General features: G+C 48.2%; 1 protein-coding gene across 3 annotated transcripts; it reads left to right on the forward strand.

Moving 5' to 3' along the window:
* Positions 1-134: 134 nt before the first annotated feature.
* SLC25A25 (solute carrier family 25 (mitochondrial carrier; phosphate carrier), member 25) lies at positions 135-13,321 on the forward strand. Of its 3 annotated transcripts, XM_010181393.1 has the most exons (11): positions 135-359; positions 8,558-8,684; positions 8,773-8,860; positions 9,303-9,338; positions 9,639-9,750; positions 10,467-10,625; positions 11,385-11,537; positions 11,643-11,750; positions 11,980-12,147; positions 12,558-12,708; positions 13,137-13,321. In XM_010181393.1, exons 1-11 carry the CDS (start codon positions 135-137, stop codon positions 13,319-13,321), a joined length of 1,512 nt encoding a protein of 503 aa, XP_010179695.1. The 3 variants fall into 3 exon arrangements, with proteins under 3 accessions (XP_010179695.1, XP_010179697.1, XP_010179698.1); XM_010181395.1 differs by lacking the exon at positions 9,303-9,338; XM_010181396.1 differs by lacking the exons at positions 135-359; positions 9,303-9,338 and adding an exon at positions 6,002-6,160.
* The last annotated feature ends 1,160 nt before the right edge of the window (positions 13,322-14,481 follow it).

Consider the following 14,481-nt stretch of genomic DNA (forward strand, 5'->3'; position numbering starts at 1 on the left):
GGTCGAACCTCCTGCTGGCTGCCGTGCCGATTCCCATCTTGGGGGTGCTTGGTAGTGCAGTCACATCATCCTTGGCAGCGGGCAGCTCCTGAGCGCGCAGGGTTTCCCTGCCTGGGACGCTCGCTGGAGCAGCGATGCTGCGGACCCTTTGGCATTTTCTGTCTAGCTTCCTTCCCAGGGCCGTATGCCAAGGTCCTTCAGAGGAAAAAGAGGATGAGGCCGGAAACACCACCTCACTTCCAGGCCTCGGGGAGAAAGGGCCAAAGATGTTGGGGAAACCACAGGACAGAGGGACTGATCCCACTGAAAGGAGACCAACTATCCTACTGGTGGTTGGACCCGCAGAGCATTTTCCAAAGGTAACGGGATATCCAGGGGCCTGAGGAGGGGTTGGTGTACATGACAGCGGAGTGTGGGGTCTGCTGGGAGCAGGGGTGTTGCAGGTGGGGTGTGTGAGTAGCTGGGGGCAGTGTGCGTGTATTTGGGGAGGGGGGAGAGGAAGAGAAGGGAGCAGGGTCCAATGTGTGTGCTTGCTAAAGGGAAATGTGGGGGCCCAGAGGAATGACTGTGAAGAAAAGAGGTGATCTGACCTTTCAGATGTGATCCAAGTGGGGAAAAAATGCTGTGTAGGGGCAAGGGGGAGTACAGGGGTCTCGAAGGTTCCTGGGCAACTTGTAAGAAGCCTGACTGAGAGGGCAGGGAATGATAATGCAGATTGGTGGCGAGTCCCACCCCTGCACTGGGGACCAGCAGAGCATCAATTAGATCCTAAAATGTTCCCGAGTCAGTCTCTGGTAATTTGGCAAGGCTCTGGCAAAAACTATCGTGTTTAGAGCAAATGAGTAACTGGCTGTATGGTTTGAATGGCACAGCCCGGAAGAGAGGAAAGCCATTCCCTGGGGAGCGGGTGGCATAAGGGAGAGCCTGAAATCTGCGTGAGGATGGGAAGTTCCCGGGGGTGGGAGAGCGGGGAGGTGGTGGGTACGCACAATTGGTGGTGAATAAATGGTGAGGCTTTGTCTAGGGGGAGGCGAACAAAAGCTGCTTAGTTTAGTGCCTGGCTCCTAGCACGGTGCTGGCTGCCTGCAATTCTGGTTGATTTTTGATGGAGGGAGCGCTGTCAGTCTCTCCTGAGGATGCTGCAGTTGTCTCTGACTTCACGTGCTTTAAGACCAAGGGTGTGACCTGGGATTAGGGGAGAAGGAGTCGGGCGCAACCCCTGTGAGAGGTGGGAGTTTGGGAGGATGCTGAAGGGCTGCAGCAGGGCTAGGGATGCATGACTTGCAGGATCCAGCTCATTTGACAGGGAATTGGGCATGGTTGTTGCTGTAAGCTTTCTCTCTAAAATGGGGGATGAACAGGTTCAGGTTGTGGAGGGGATTAGTATCCTTTCTGCCACAGTTTTGAGTGGAAACGGGCAGGGTGGGACTTCACATTCTGGGGAGCAGAAGCCACTCCCTGCTTGAATCGGGCTGAAAAATCTGCAGGGACTTTTGCCTTCATCCCTCTCGGCAGCAGTGAGCACTGCTCGTCCTCCTCCAAAAGAGGAGCGTGCACATTTTGAGAAGAGGACTTTTGTGCACAGAGGTTGAGGAAGGACAGAGGCTCCAAACTGAAGGAGGTTGTGTTGGAAACCTTGGAAAGCGCGGGGCTGAAAATCCCTGGTGTCTCCCACGGAACAATAGTCCCTCAGTCATGGAGAGTCCATCTGTTCACACGTGCAAATGAAGCCTGCTTGGAGAGCTGATACCAATCTCATCTTTCCTGTGTGACCCTGGCAAGTTGTGCTGCATCGGAACCCTAAAATTGGCTAATGGAGAAATACCTAGAGAATGAGAATGTGGTAAATGGAGTTACTGCAGCTTAGGAAGTAACTGCCCATCTGCTCAGAGGTTGTGACTGTGTAATTTTAGCTTGCCCTGATTGTAAAGTAAAACGCGTCGTAAAGCTCCTCTGTTGAGGATTATGCAGATATGTTTTACCTTGCAATTCGGGCCAGCTAATACTGCACCCAGCCGTCGTGGCTCAGCCCGTGGACACTAACTTGGTAAGCTGCAATGACTTGTTTGTGCTTGATCAGATATCTCTGCTCTAATTACCCGTCTGAAGGAGAAGTGTTGCAAAAAGTCTGGTACAGCCTTAGGGGTGGATTATAAACCACTGCGAGCAACCTGTATGATTTGGCGTTTAAAGAAAATGAGGGGGACACGTGGCTTTTGTTCTCTGCCGCTGAATGTCTGTGACCTTGGGAGAAGTCTCTTGACTCAGACTTCGTGGTGGAAGCACCTGTAACTACAGGTCTGCTAAAAACACACAAAATATCATGATCAATGCTTGGGTTACTCCAGGGAATTCGCATGCATTGATAAATTTAACCTGAGGGCCTCCCTAGCCCGGGCTCTTCAGTCTTTGTGTTGTTGTTGGCGTGTTTCTGCTCAGACCTTTGCTTGAGGGTAACGATTTCAACATGAACCTGTTTCTGCAAATGCAGGAGAAAATGCTGACTGCAAATGCGATGCGCTGGCCCGGGCTGTGTACACAGGAGAAGTATGGTCTGCCCCTGATGTCACCATCTGGACTTGTAACTTTGGATCTGTGTTGTCAGTGGAACAGGTCACCTTTCCTGGTCACCTCTGTCAATACCTCGCAGTGCTGTCTGCCTTCCCCTTGGCTGGCTGCAGCTCTTGACTCTGCTGGGGTCTCTTAGATGATTAACTCCCCTCCTTCATACGCTTTATGTTTTGTTTGTGCTGTGTGAGGACTTTCTGTACCGCACAATTAATTATAAGCTCGTTTCCAGAAATTAAATACCAAATCAGCAGAACCTGGTAAAAACTTGGAGCAGTAGGGGTTCTCTCCCTGGCCCACGGTGTACTCGCCCAGAAAGCTGTTTTGCTGGAAGGAGGATGTTGGTTATGTGACTGTGACGCTCACTGGCACTTGGTATTTTTAGAGGCTTTTTTTTTTAGCAAAGTAAATTTAAAAATTAAACAGCATGCTTTCCTGCTCCTTGTATGGCTGCATCCTCCCATCCTTTGGGAGGTACCTCCTGGAGCTGATGTAGTAAACTGGTGATGGAGCAGATGCCTGGAAGAGTACACATGATTGGAAAGGTTAGCGTTGGAATGGCAGCGTGTTAAAACTGGTAACTCATGCAGCATTTAAATAAGGACCAAAACCTATAAATAAAGTCAACAATGAGTTTGCAGCTTCCCTGATGGCAAGAAAAAAAAAAGTCCCTTCTGTAGAAGGAAAAGAGACCTGGCTAGGACTCCCTTTAGCAGAGGAGGCTGTCAGCTAGGCTGGCTTCACATCGACCAAAAATGTAGGGCCAGCTCTGGCTTCATTGCCAGAACTGGTGGATGGAAGGATCAGGGGTGACTTGAAAGGGCTGACTTTATTTGGGGCTCTGTGCCCTGTCCTTGGTTTGGTCAGGCCCTGGGTGAGCTGCTGGGGGGAGCCATACAGCCACAGGGGCTGGGGCAGCGGGACCGGCTGCGTGTGGTGACCCTCTACGAGCAGTGTTCAAGCAGCGCCGGTCCCTGCAGCTCTGGAGAGCTGTCTTGCTTTTGAGTGCTTCGAGACTTACCAGGATTCTTTTAGGTGAAATCTAAATACTTGTTAATGGCAGTTTAAATTCCCTTTGTCATTATAACCAGAATTGCTGGTATAAACTTCATTTGTAATCTGTCTCTCCTTCTTAGCTCACTGTGCTGTAATTAATACCCTGCTTAAAATCAGCTTTCTTAACCTCATTACCTTTCTCCTTTCCTCTGACGTACGTAGCAGGGCTTTTTTCCCTAAAATGTGCAGATTTTGCCTTTTGTCTCTGGCTGCCAACTCCAGACAGAGTTTACTAAGAAAACCTGCATCATGTTGGCATAGCAACCGAGCTGCCAAGCAGCTATAACAGTGATGCTTGGCAACTCGTGGGAAGGACTACAGAGGATCCAAAGGCTTGGCGGGGCAAAGCTGAGCTACATTTGTTCGCTTACTCCCAGGAGCTGGGCAGGGGGGAGCTGCTCACGGTGTTTGCTTTTTGGTGGTGGTGAGCAGCGTTAGGGCGCTGCTTGCAGTGAGATGCCCCTTGGTGGGAAGGCCGGGGTGTGCTGTTGGCGTGAGCGCAGTGAGCCGCTGCAGCTGATCTTTAAGAGGATCTGGAGGCCCTGAGAAGATCTGGAGAGACGTCAGCGGGAGTAGGTTAAGCCTGGTTAGGTAACGCGGCAGCAGTGCCATGGTAGGTGAGGTGAGGGAGGAGGGCGTAGGAAACTGTTGTAGGTCACGACTCCCAAGGGTACCGAAATGCTGCGAGTCGTGATCTATTAAGCTTTACAAAAAATAAATAAAACCCTTGAAATAAAGCTCCAGATTAAATAAATACTCCCAGTTTGTGTGATTGACGTGCAGCTCCACAAACAGCTCATTACAAACCCTGGCTTTTCTTTAAATCTAAAGGACAAAATACCACGGTGAAGACGTAAAGGCCTCTTGTGCATTAGGATCTGAGGAGGGGAGCACTTGTTGGACTTTGCACTGGCCAGGCAGGCTGTTTAAACAGAGCAAACACAGGAAAATGTTGCTGTGTCCGCAGTGGTGGGGAAAGCTGTTAACTGGACTGGCTTAAACCAGTTTAGCAAACGTGCGGTGTTGCTCCAAGTGCAGGCAGAGTTATAGTGCTTGGGTTATCGGCTATGGGGTTTTGCATCTGCCTTGTACGATAGCTTGTCTTTGAATATCAAGGCTGCAACTTTATTTTAAAATTCATATTAGCAATCAGTACTTCTGAGCTGAGCAATATTGTTACCTGCTGCGCTGCTTTGGTACTCTCGCTGTGGAGCGAGGTGTTATCCCATACATCAAACTGCACTGAATGCTCAGTGTCCTGTAATTATATCTGCGTTAAATGATGCATGTGCCGCACTCGCTCTTCAGCCTGGCTTCCTCCTGATGAAAGCTCAGGAACTCGCTTACAAAGTGGTTACATTGGAAAGGGTAGAAACTGGAAAATGTAGTTCTGCCCAGGCTGCTTCTCATTACAGTGCATATCCGACTGCAATGTTTAATTGCAGCTGGGAGAGGAGGAGAAATGAGTAAGTTGTTGTAATTGCTGTGTGGATGCTTAGCTAGGAGGCTTTGAAGCAGCTGGGTCTGTTTTGAAGCCTGTCCTTGATTTCGGTGGTTTTCTGGGTGTCCAGCACAATGGCAAACCTTCTCCACAGGCGTTATTGCCGCCTCTGTTAGTAACTGGAGTGCTGGAGGGGAGATCTTGGTGTGCAGGGGTTGCCTGTTCCTAGCTGGCACAAGTGTCTTTACGAGGACCTCCAGCCAAAGCTCATCAACTCTCGCATAGCAAAGTAACGTTATAAAAGTGGAATTGTGAGGCTTTTGTTTAAGCCGAATAGCCCAAATGTATATGAAAGCAGCAAGTGGGTGGCATCTTGCTCTTACTGTATTTTAAAGGAAGAATTTTGGGAAGGGGAATACGGTGAGAGTACTCTGTGTTGTATGGTGGGAGAGGTTATGATCAAGACTGGTCCCTGCTCTGCTGTGTGTGTAAATCCCCAGAGGGGCGAGCACAGGATCAGAAGGGACCGATCAGATGTAAGAAATGGCAAGTGAGCATCTTGGATGTTGGCCAAGCCTCTTAGGTTAAGAGAGACACCAGTAAGAGTTAACTTGCGGTGACCGTGATGTAAGGTCCTACGGGGAGCCTGGTGTTGAGCAATGGGAGGCAGCTTACATGTCTCCTCCTCCTCCTGATCGGATCCGGTGTCCCGCTGGCAGCTGGGTGGGACTGTAGGCTTAGGCTTCCCTTTTAAGTAGAAGGGCAGGGCTTGTGTAGCCAATCCCACCAGAGCCGGCTTTGCTCATAGGCATGTGTCATGAGACTTTCTGGCATTTCCTTTCCACTATGTACTGAAATTAGCTCAGGGGAATCATTCCATTTTACTTCCCTTCCCAGTCGGTCTGAGCAGGGCAGCTGAGTCTCCAGCTCAGAAAGATGCTCTGCCTCTGTCTGTATGTGCCGGTGTTCGGGGAGTCGCAGGCGACGTTCGAATACTTTGAGTCGAAGGGGCTGCCGGCTGAACTCAAATCCATTTTTCGACTCAGCCTCTTCATTCCTTCCGAGGAGTTCTCCACCTACCGCCAGTGGAAGCAGGTATGGCCCCGAGGGAGGAATGGGGTGAGTGAGCTATGGAGGAGAGGTCTCCAACACCCTGGTTGGAGGGGGAGAAGTTCATGGCGGCTTTGTTGTAGTCACTCGATACAGTGTGGACACGTTTCTCTTACCCCTTGGCAGGGATTGCTGAAGCAGTGTGCAGTGGGCTTTTTTCTTTGATTCTTTTGGCTTGAATCTGAGATCTCAGTGCCTCTAAAACTGTTTAAACCTGTTGATTTGATGTGAGTTAAATAGAAAAAGGGTTTTTTCAAACTATGAAGTCCTTTGCTTTAACTGGTCTGCTCAAATACCACGTTTCACATCCTCTTCCTTTTCCTCATTCTTACACCTCCTGCCAGCCCCCATTCTGATGGGAGCTGCGTAATCTCATGTCCGCTCACGCTGATGCAGGTCTCGCCCGGGTGAAGGTGAGCAGGTTTGTGCGAGGAGCCGGAGAGCCGCTTGGCAGCCGTGAGTGGGCTGAGCCGGGGAGGTTGTGCAAGAGCATTTCCCTTCGCTGCAAAAGGGAGATGCACTAAATCTGTGGCACGCTCTGTCCGATCTGGATCACAGCCCTTGCTTTCAGCGTGCTGCTACTGGCGTGATTTTCAGTGACCAGGTTGTACAGAGCCCAGGCAGCTGGTTATTGAACAGCAAAGCTGGGTGGGCGTTGTGCGGGTACACAAATGGGGGATGTAGCAGGCTTTTAAGATGAGTGGGGTCCCAAAGTGAGCTGCAGGCACAGTGACCATAGAAGCAGAAGATGCTGGGTGCTTGGCTTTCTCACCCTTCACACATGTGTTGCAGGTTACTGATCAACCAGTTTGCAGCATTTTTGCTTTGTGATCACGGAGGAGGAAGGCTGGCAGAGCAAGGCAGCTTTTATTACCTGTGGTCTCTGATCGCTCACTGCACATCTCTGTGGTTGCTAGGGGCACGCTGAGAGAGCGGGAGCAGTTGCTCAGTCACATCTCTTACAGTGCCTCCAAATCACTAGTGCCTGTCAACTGGCTGGGGGTTGCCAGTCAGAGGGAGGCCCTGATTCAGCTGTTCAAGGCCAATCTGCTGACATTGCCAGGGGTGTTGGGCTATGTTTAGCCTACAAGTTGAATGCGGGGTCATGTCTGAACTTTGCAACAGTCATATGATAAACTGCAGGTTAAGAATACTGGGCGCACCTCAAAGGTCAGGCAGCTGGGATGGCACTTTCTTATGTAAGGTTCATAGAACGATTAGGAATAATCCTCATGGCATTAGGGCTAAAGGGACAGGACTTGGTGGGGCAAGAGGGCAACTTAAAATGGCATTGAAACAAAGGCTTAAGGCTTATGAAGGGGACTGATGCTCGCAGACTGAGGAAGTATCACAGTAAGTTTAGGTTTGCCTATTACCTTTGAAGCCTAAATATTGAACAATATATTGGAGAGCAGAGGATTATCCTAGTGTTTGATCTCAGCTCAGAGCTTCCTTAACAACCCACCTGCTCTTCAAGAATTAAAACAAAGATTGAGGTGATGCAGTAGACTGAATCACGCCTCATTTAGTGTTGCTCACTGGTTCATGTTGAAAAAGTCTTAGAGGCTGTCAAAGGCAAGTGGCTGAACAAGGAGGAGAACAGGATCTCCCTGAGCCACATTCTTGCAGTCTGGAGAACACCTCTCCTGTCAACAAGTAGCCACGTGCCCTTAGATAGGACAGTCCATCTGCTATTGCCCCATGCTGGAGTGAGTTAATGAGTCATTTGCCTTGTCCTAGATGTCTGGCACAGAGTCTGATCTTGATTTTGGCTTTGTCCTACTAAGAAACTTTTCCTTGTTCTATATGCATCTCATGGAAACTTGTGTAATTAAAGCACATAGCTCCAGGGTGTCTGAACCAGTTCATAGGGGTTTTTATCTTTGGCTGTGTCCATTAGAGCTGGACAGGCTTTTTCTGGTTGGAGTTAGTTATTGCCAGAGGGAACTTACTTCTCTAAGGATCGTAGTGGGCACGAAATTCCTTCTGTTCAGGCTTTTTTATTACCTGAAGTTTTGTGATTCACTTTTTATGCAAATCTATTGCCTCATACTTAGTTCAAGAACCTCAACATGGGCTGTGTAAGGTGTTGATCACAATACAGGACTGAGATTAGACTCATGATACTAGCAGAATATCCCTGATAAAAGCATGAGGCATTTCATCTGCGTAACTAACTTTGGGAGACCGTTGCTTGGAGTCAGGTGACTTTTCTACACTACTGCTTTGCTTGAATTTCTTTGAGGAATTAGAATTCTGTTGGCTCCTTTCTGGAGGAAAAGTCAAAGTTGTGTAGGAAATGGTCATTAAAAGTGGTGGAAGAAGGCGTAGATCTGTCTGCAAGAACAAAGGAACTGACAGGTTTTGGTTGTTTCTGAACAGAAAATTGTGAAGGCTGGAGACAAGGACCTGGATGGACAGCTGGATTTTGAGGAATTTGTTCACTATCTTCAAGACCACGAAAAGAAGCTGAGACTGGTCTTCAAGAGTCTGGATAAGAAGAATGATGGTAAACATCTTTCTCATGCTCATGAATAGAGCACTGTGTCCATTAGCTTGTAATACATGTCCTTGAGCTCACTAGCTGATCTTTGCAGGCCGTATTGATGCCCAGGAGATTGTGCAGTCTCTTCGTGACCTGGGAGTCAAGATCTCTGAACAGCAGGCTGAGAAAATACTGAAGAGGTGAGGATTCAGCTGGGTCTTCAGGTTTACTCTTGAGGGGGTTCGCAGGAAGCGTAGGGACGTGGAACCCATCTCCTCTTTCTACCCTGTACATGCTTTCCAGAGACTTCAGCTCCTCCCTTTTTGCCTATTCCTCTTCACTTTCATTTTTTTCCATATGAATTGACACTTATAAGGTGATAATGCATTATGGAGAGTTACTGTCAGGAATCTTCCTGACCTGCTGTGGGGAAGTGCTTGCACCTGAGCTGATTTGCATCCCTGTCTGCTTGTCCTGCTGCCCTGAGCTTGCTGCTTTGGAGAGGGTCTGTGTAGTTGCTCTTTGGAAATGCTGAGTGCTTTATGCATGCGGCACTAACATGTTAACAACCACTTATTTGTGCTGTTTTTTCCTCTTTCTTTCCTCTGCTACCTTCCCTCTGTCTGTTTGCCTGTGTGTCAGAATAAGGACGGGACACTTCTGGGGTCCTGTCACCTAGTAAGTATTATTTTCCCTTCAGTGTCAGTTATGTCCCTAAGTTTGGTAGGATGGGGTACAACTACTCCTGTGGGCCAGTTAAAGGGGAGAGAGAGGGGAGGAAAAAGGGAGCCCACTTCTATCTCTGCAATGTTTGGTGAATAAGAGATTTCCTAGCTTTGTCTTGTGTCTCTTTAGAAGTCTTTTAGTAGTTGCTTTGCAAAGCTTTTTTTGGTGTAGGCCTGAATAATCAAAGGGAAGGGGAGGAGGAATTTGTCATCCAGTGGGAGTCTGTACTCATCTCATGATAAATCTTTTTAGCATGGATAAAAATGGGACTATGACAATTGATTGGAATGAGTGGCGAGACTATCACCTGCTGCACCCAGTGGAGAACATTCCTGAAATCATCCTGTACTGGAAGCACTCAACGGTAAGGAACAGTTCCTCTGCAACAGATCTTGGCCTTTCCTAGTTTCCCGGTCAAAGTTCTGACTCCCAGGAGCTGCTATCGGCAGTCCCTATCTTTCTCTTCATGGTTCAGTAGCTGCCCTGTAGCCCTAGAAGCAAAATCGCTTCCTGTCCTGTTATCTTGCCACCTATCACTGGCACCACTTCTGAAGCCTCTGGCACAGGTGATAACTGCACATTCTGCAGGAAGATGGTGTTCATTTGGCTTGCACCTCTGAGAGCTCGTACCAGTGGCCAGTCCTTGCTGGTTCAGGACCTGTTAAGACTAGAAACTGATTTGACAGGCAGCTGCCCTTCCTGGAGATATTTCAGTGTGTGTAAATAGCACGTAACGAGATGAAACTGGCTGCGAGCTTGGAAGGTTCCAGAGAGGTCCAGCTTTTTTGCCATGCAGCTGCCCGCAGTTGGTCATTTTTGTTCCTTCCTACAATCCACAGTACTTTAATGCAGAAAAATGTTCAGCAATTGCCAGGTTCTTGAACAGAAATCTCTAAATGAGAAGTTTCCATTTGTGATGTGCTCTGGTAGTGGCAGTTCCTGTGACCAGACACAGCATTTAATAGTTATAGATAAGCTGCTGATTTGGAATAAGCGTATCCAGTACTTCAACACTTTGCACTGATAAAGAGCAAGATCACTGGCTAATGCAACATTTCTCAACACCTTCTGCTTTTGCAGATCTTTGATGTAGGAGAGAATTTGACCGTCCCTGATGAGTTCACAGTGGAAGAGAGGCAGACCGGGATGTGGTGGCGACATCTGGTTGCAGGTGGTGGTGCAGGTGCCGTGTCCAGAACCTGTACAGCTCCCTTGGACCGCTTGAAAGTGCTCATGCAGGTATGATGGAGCAGTTCCAGTTTGTTTGAATACCCAGGCCGATTCATTTAATGTTCTTGGATGCCTTGGAGATGATAATGTTCATCAGCACAGTACAGCATTCTGGCCAGGATTAATCTCATTGCTCTTATATTGCTATGTTCGAAAGCTTTTTGGATTATTTGCATGATCAAAGTCATGTTAAAAAGTTATTTTTCATTGACTAGAAAAAAATACAGAGAATCTTTGGGGAGGTAGACATGTCCATAGTTAGAGAGCTTTGTGGTTTAGAGCACTAGAAAACTTGGGTTTGGTGAAACAGGTTCAAGTCTTGTGCTCCCGTGAGAGACCCTGAGGCCACAGGAGCTGAAGTGGTTGTGGTGGTCAGCTGGCAGAGCTGGTACTCTGTGTAAGTACTTTCAGCTTTAGAAAGGAGCTATAAAGCCTTGATTTTAGCCTGCTTTGTCACTGCACCTGCTCCTGAGCCAGAGGAGGAATTTACCCTGGGTAACTGATCCTGTGCTAGGTATGGGAGTTGCCTATTTAACCTTTCCTCCTGTTTCAGAGGGAGATATTGATTAGACTCATTAGTTAACCCCAGACTTCGCAAAAAAGAAAAGAAGCTTGCTTTACTATTGTAGAAATTATCTGAAAGGGATTAAAGCCTTGGCAAATCTCTGGGTAAATAGAAAAGTGCCCTTTTGTCCCTGGATTACGGAAGAACGTAGCACTGTCGTAATCAGGACTGGAACTAATCCAAGCTCGCTCGCGCTCTCCCAGGTTCATGCCTCCCGCAGTAACAACATGTGCATCGTTGGCGGTTTTACTCAAATGATCCGAGAGGGTGGACCAAGGTCACTGTGGCGAGGGAATGGCATCAACGTGTTGAAGATTGCACCGGAATCTGCCATTAAGTTCATGGCCTATGAGCAGGTGAGTAAAAGGGCACAGAGAAGTCTGGCTGCAGAAGGACAAGCTGAATGAAAAAGACAGCTGGGATAAGTCATTGAGCCTCAGTGCCTGTTTTGGCTTCTACAGATCAAGCGGTTCATTGGTACTGACCAAGAGATGCTGAGGATTCATGAGCGGCTGTTGGCTGGTTCTCTGGCTGGGGCCATTGCGCAGAGCAGCATCTACCCGATGGAGGTGAGGCGGATGGCTGACAGTCCAGCTTGTGAGGGGTCATGGCAAGGTGCTGAGATGGGAAAATGTGGGTAGCTTAATTAATGAGTTCTCAGAGATGATATTGGGTAATACTGCTTGCATGGCACTTGCTGTAGTCCTGACCATCATGTTGTTAAGAGTGGCATTGTCTGCGTGTTTTCTCTTCTTGAATCTCCTGTAGGCCTTCATGGTATTGGTTCTTGTCTTCTAGGTTCTGAAAACACGGATGGCTCTGAGGAAGACAGGACAATATTCAGGCATGTTGGATTGTGCCAAAAACATCCTTTCAAAGGAAGGAATGGCTGCCTTCTACAAAGGCTACATCCCCAACATGCTAGGAATCATTCCGTATGCTGGTATTGACCTGGCAGTCTATGAGGTACGGAGCCTTCAAGCTTTTGTAGGGTTTTGCTACTTCTGTAGGTTTGTCACTGCCAGACCCATCAGTTACTACAGGAGTTTGAGTCACTTTTCAAGTCTTTCCTGATCAGCCTTAAGGGCCACAGATGGACTTTTAGTCAAAGCAGCCTAAAAGATAATGTCCTTTTCCAGGCAACATCATGCGTGGTCCTTTGTTTCTTTTTTTAATGAGAAAATTGCAGCAGCAAGTTAAGGATCTTTTCCCCCAGACACTACAGCAGTAGTAGCTCAGAAAGATGTAAAAAGCTTGGTACTTCTGGCTGAAATTGCACATAGCTTTCTGGACCTTTATGCTAGATATTTTACGTAAAGTGATATTCTTTTGATTGCCTCTTCACTGCTGACTTTTCTCTGGCTTGTTCCTTCCAGACACTAAAAAATGCCTGGTTGCAACGCTACGCTGTCAACAGTGCTGACCCTGGAGTCTTCGTTCTGCTGGCTTGTGGCACCATCTCCAGTACCTGTGGACAGCTTGCCAGTTACCCACTGGCTCTTGTGAGGACACGCATGCAGGCCCAAGGTGAGAACTTCTGGGAACTGGGGGAACTTCTGTCATAGTCTCTGAGCAGGGCAAAGGTCCTGTGGTGCAAACATTGCAGCAACAGCCTGAACTGGCCTGTGCAGCTGAGCAGTAGGCTATTTGCCATGCTGGAAGAGGACAGTGGACTTTGTGCTGTCCTTAGCATCTGGGGCCAAGTGCCTCCAGGACACAGGTTCCGTTTTACTCAGATCAGGAGTTTTGGGCTAAGAGTGTTTGAGAAAATGACTGTGATGTGCAGCATAGCTATGGCTTGCTGAGATTGTAGATGCTGTCCTGCATGAAGCACCTTTGCTCTGTGAACGTCTACAGGAAGCACATGAATCAGGACTGCTCTTTGAGACAGGTGTTACCTTAAAGTGTTTTCACCACATGGACTGCATTATTTATTGTGGCTTTCCCTATTGCAGCTTCAGTGGAGGGTGCTCCTGAAGTGACGATGAGGGGACTGTTTAAACACATTCTGAAGACAGAGGGAGCGTTTGGTCTCTACCGGGGTCTGGCACCGAACTTTATGAAGGTGATCCCAGCTGTAAGCATCAGCTACGTGGTTTATGAAAACTTGAAGATGACTCTGGGTGTGCAGTCACGGTGACCAGGAGATGCCAAGGACTTTGAACTCTGAAATCTTGGGGTGAGATCCCAAGACGTTATAGCCATCTCTCATTCTGTGAATGTGTTGACACTAAGCTGACTAAGCAAAGCTGTGAAATCTCAGATAGTTTGTGAGTCAGGAAGGGGGAAGGGAGGGGAGGATCTGGTGTCCTTTGCCATCTTGCTACTGAGAGTGCCACATAAACCATCACGTGGCCCTTTTTGTTGGGCCTTTTGGGAGACCAGGAGGTGAACTCCTGGGAGAATCTTAAGACACGAGTTGCTGAGGTCAGTTCCCAGCAGTATGGCAGAGTAGCAAAGATTTGGGTAACAGGTCTGCTTTCAGCGTATTGCGTGTACAGAGCAGTTTGCCTGCAGATGAGCACCTTCTGACTTGCTGAAAGAGCTTCGTTTTCCATTCAGAGAGCTTCTTTTTCATTCAGTTGTTTAACTTCCTACCCGTTGTTAAAATTTGTACAAACCTTGTGTAGGAGCTGCTGCCACACCAGGCTTGTTATTATGTTTACATATATTCCTTTGGGTAGGAGTCGTTCATGTTCTGCTTCCAAGACTTGACATGAAATGTAACTTTGAACTGTTTTTGAGGGCTGGTGGGAAGTGGTTTATCCAGTTGGGCTGAAAGTTACTTAGGCCAGCCTGATGAAGAATTAGGATTATTTATTTTTTATAGGTTTAAGTGTGTCTCATAAATCCACTAACAAGATGCACTTACTAACAGAAGCAGCAGACTAGAGCCTGCATGCCTGTATCCTTTGCATGCCGGGATCGGCTTGTCTTATACTCAGCAGGGGCTTGGAAAGGGGAAGGCAAGAGAGCCTTGGATGGACTGGCACCTCGATGCATGGCTTTAATGAACAAAAGACAATATTTCACAGCTCCTGTGCAGTTGTGCTCCCAGCACGACACGAGAGCCCCTGTGCAGCGTTGCATGGACCTCTGAATTCCATTCTGCCCGGTGCCGAGGAGAGCCGTGGACCTTTTCCAAGCCCCGTGCCTACGCTGCTATCTATCTCTTTAGACCTCTTTGTAGATTGACGTTCAGGTTTGCGTTAGAGGGATGGAGTCCCCAAGCCAGGAGTATGTCTGCTGTGGGAAGGGGTGTTAGGGAGAGGGGTTGCTTGTCGCTGGGAGAGGTGAGCT

The sequence above is a fragment of the Mesitornis unicolor genome, unplaced genomic scaffold, assembly GCF_000695765.1.
Source record: "Mesitornis unicolor isolate BGI_N332 unplaced genomic scaffold, ASM69576v1 scaffold14423, whole genome shotgun sequence".
Lineage (NCBI taxonomy): Eukaryota > Metazoa > Chordata > Aves > Mesitornithiformes > Mesitornithidae > Mesitornis > Mesitornis unicolor.

Excerpts from the sequence above, each read along its gene's own strand:
- SLC25A25 (XM_010181393.1), top strand. The coding sequence starts at position 135 with ATGCTGCGGACCCTTTGGCATTTTCTGTCTAGCTTCCTTCCCAGGGCC. Across the intron at positions 9,751-10,466 it reads TGTACTGGAAGCACTCAACG|ATCTTTGATGTAGGAGAGAA; the intron begins GTAAGGAACAGT and ends CTGCTTTTGCAG. Across the intron at positions 12,709-13,136 it reads GACACGCATGCAGGCCCAAG|CTTCAGTGGAGGGTGCTCCT; the intron begins GTGAGAACTTCT and ends TCCCTATTGCAG.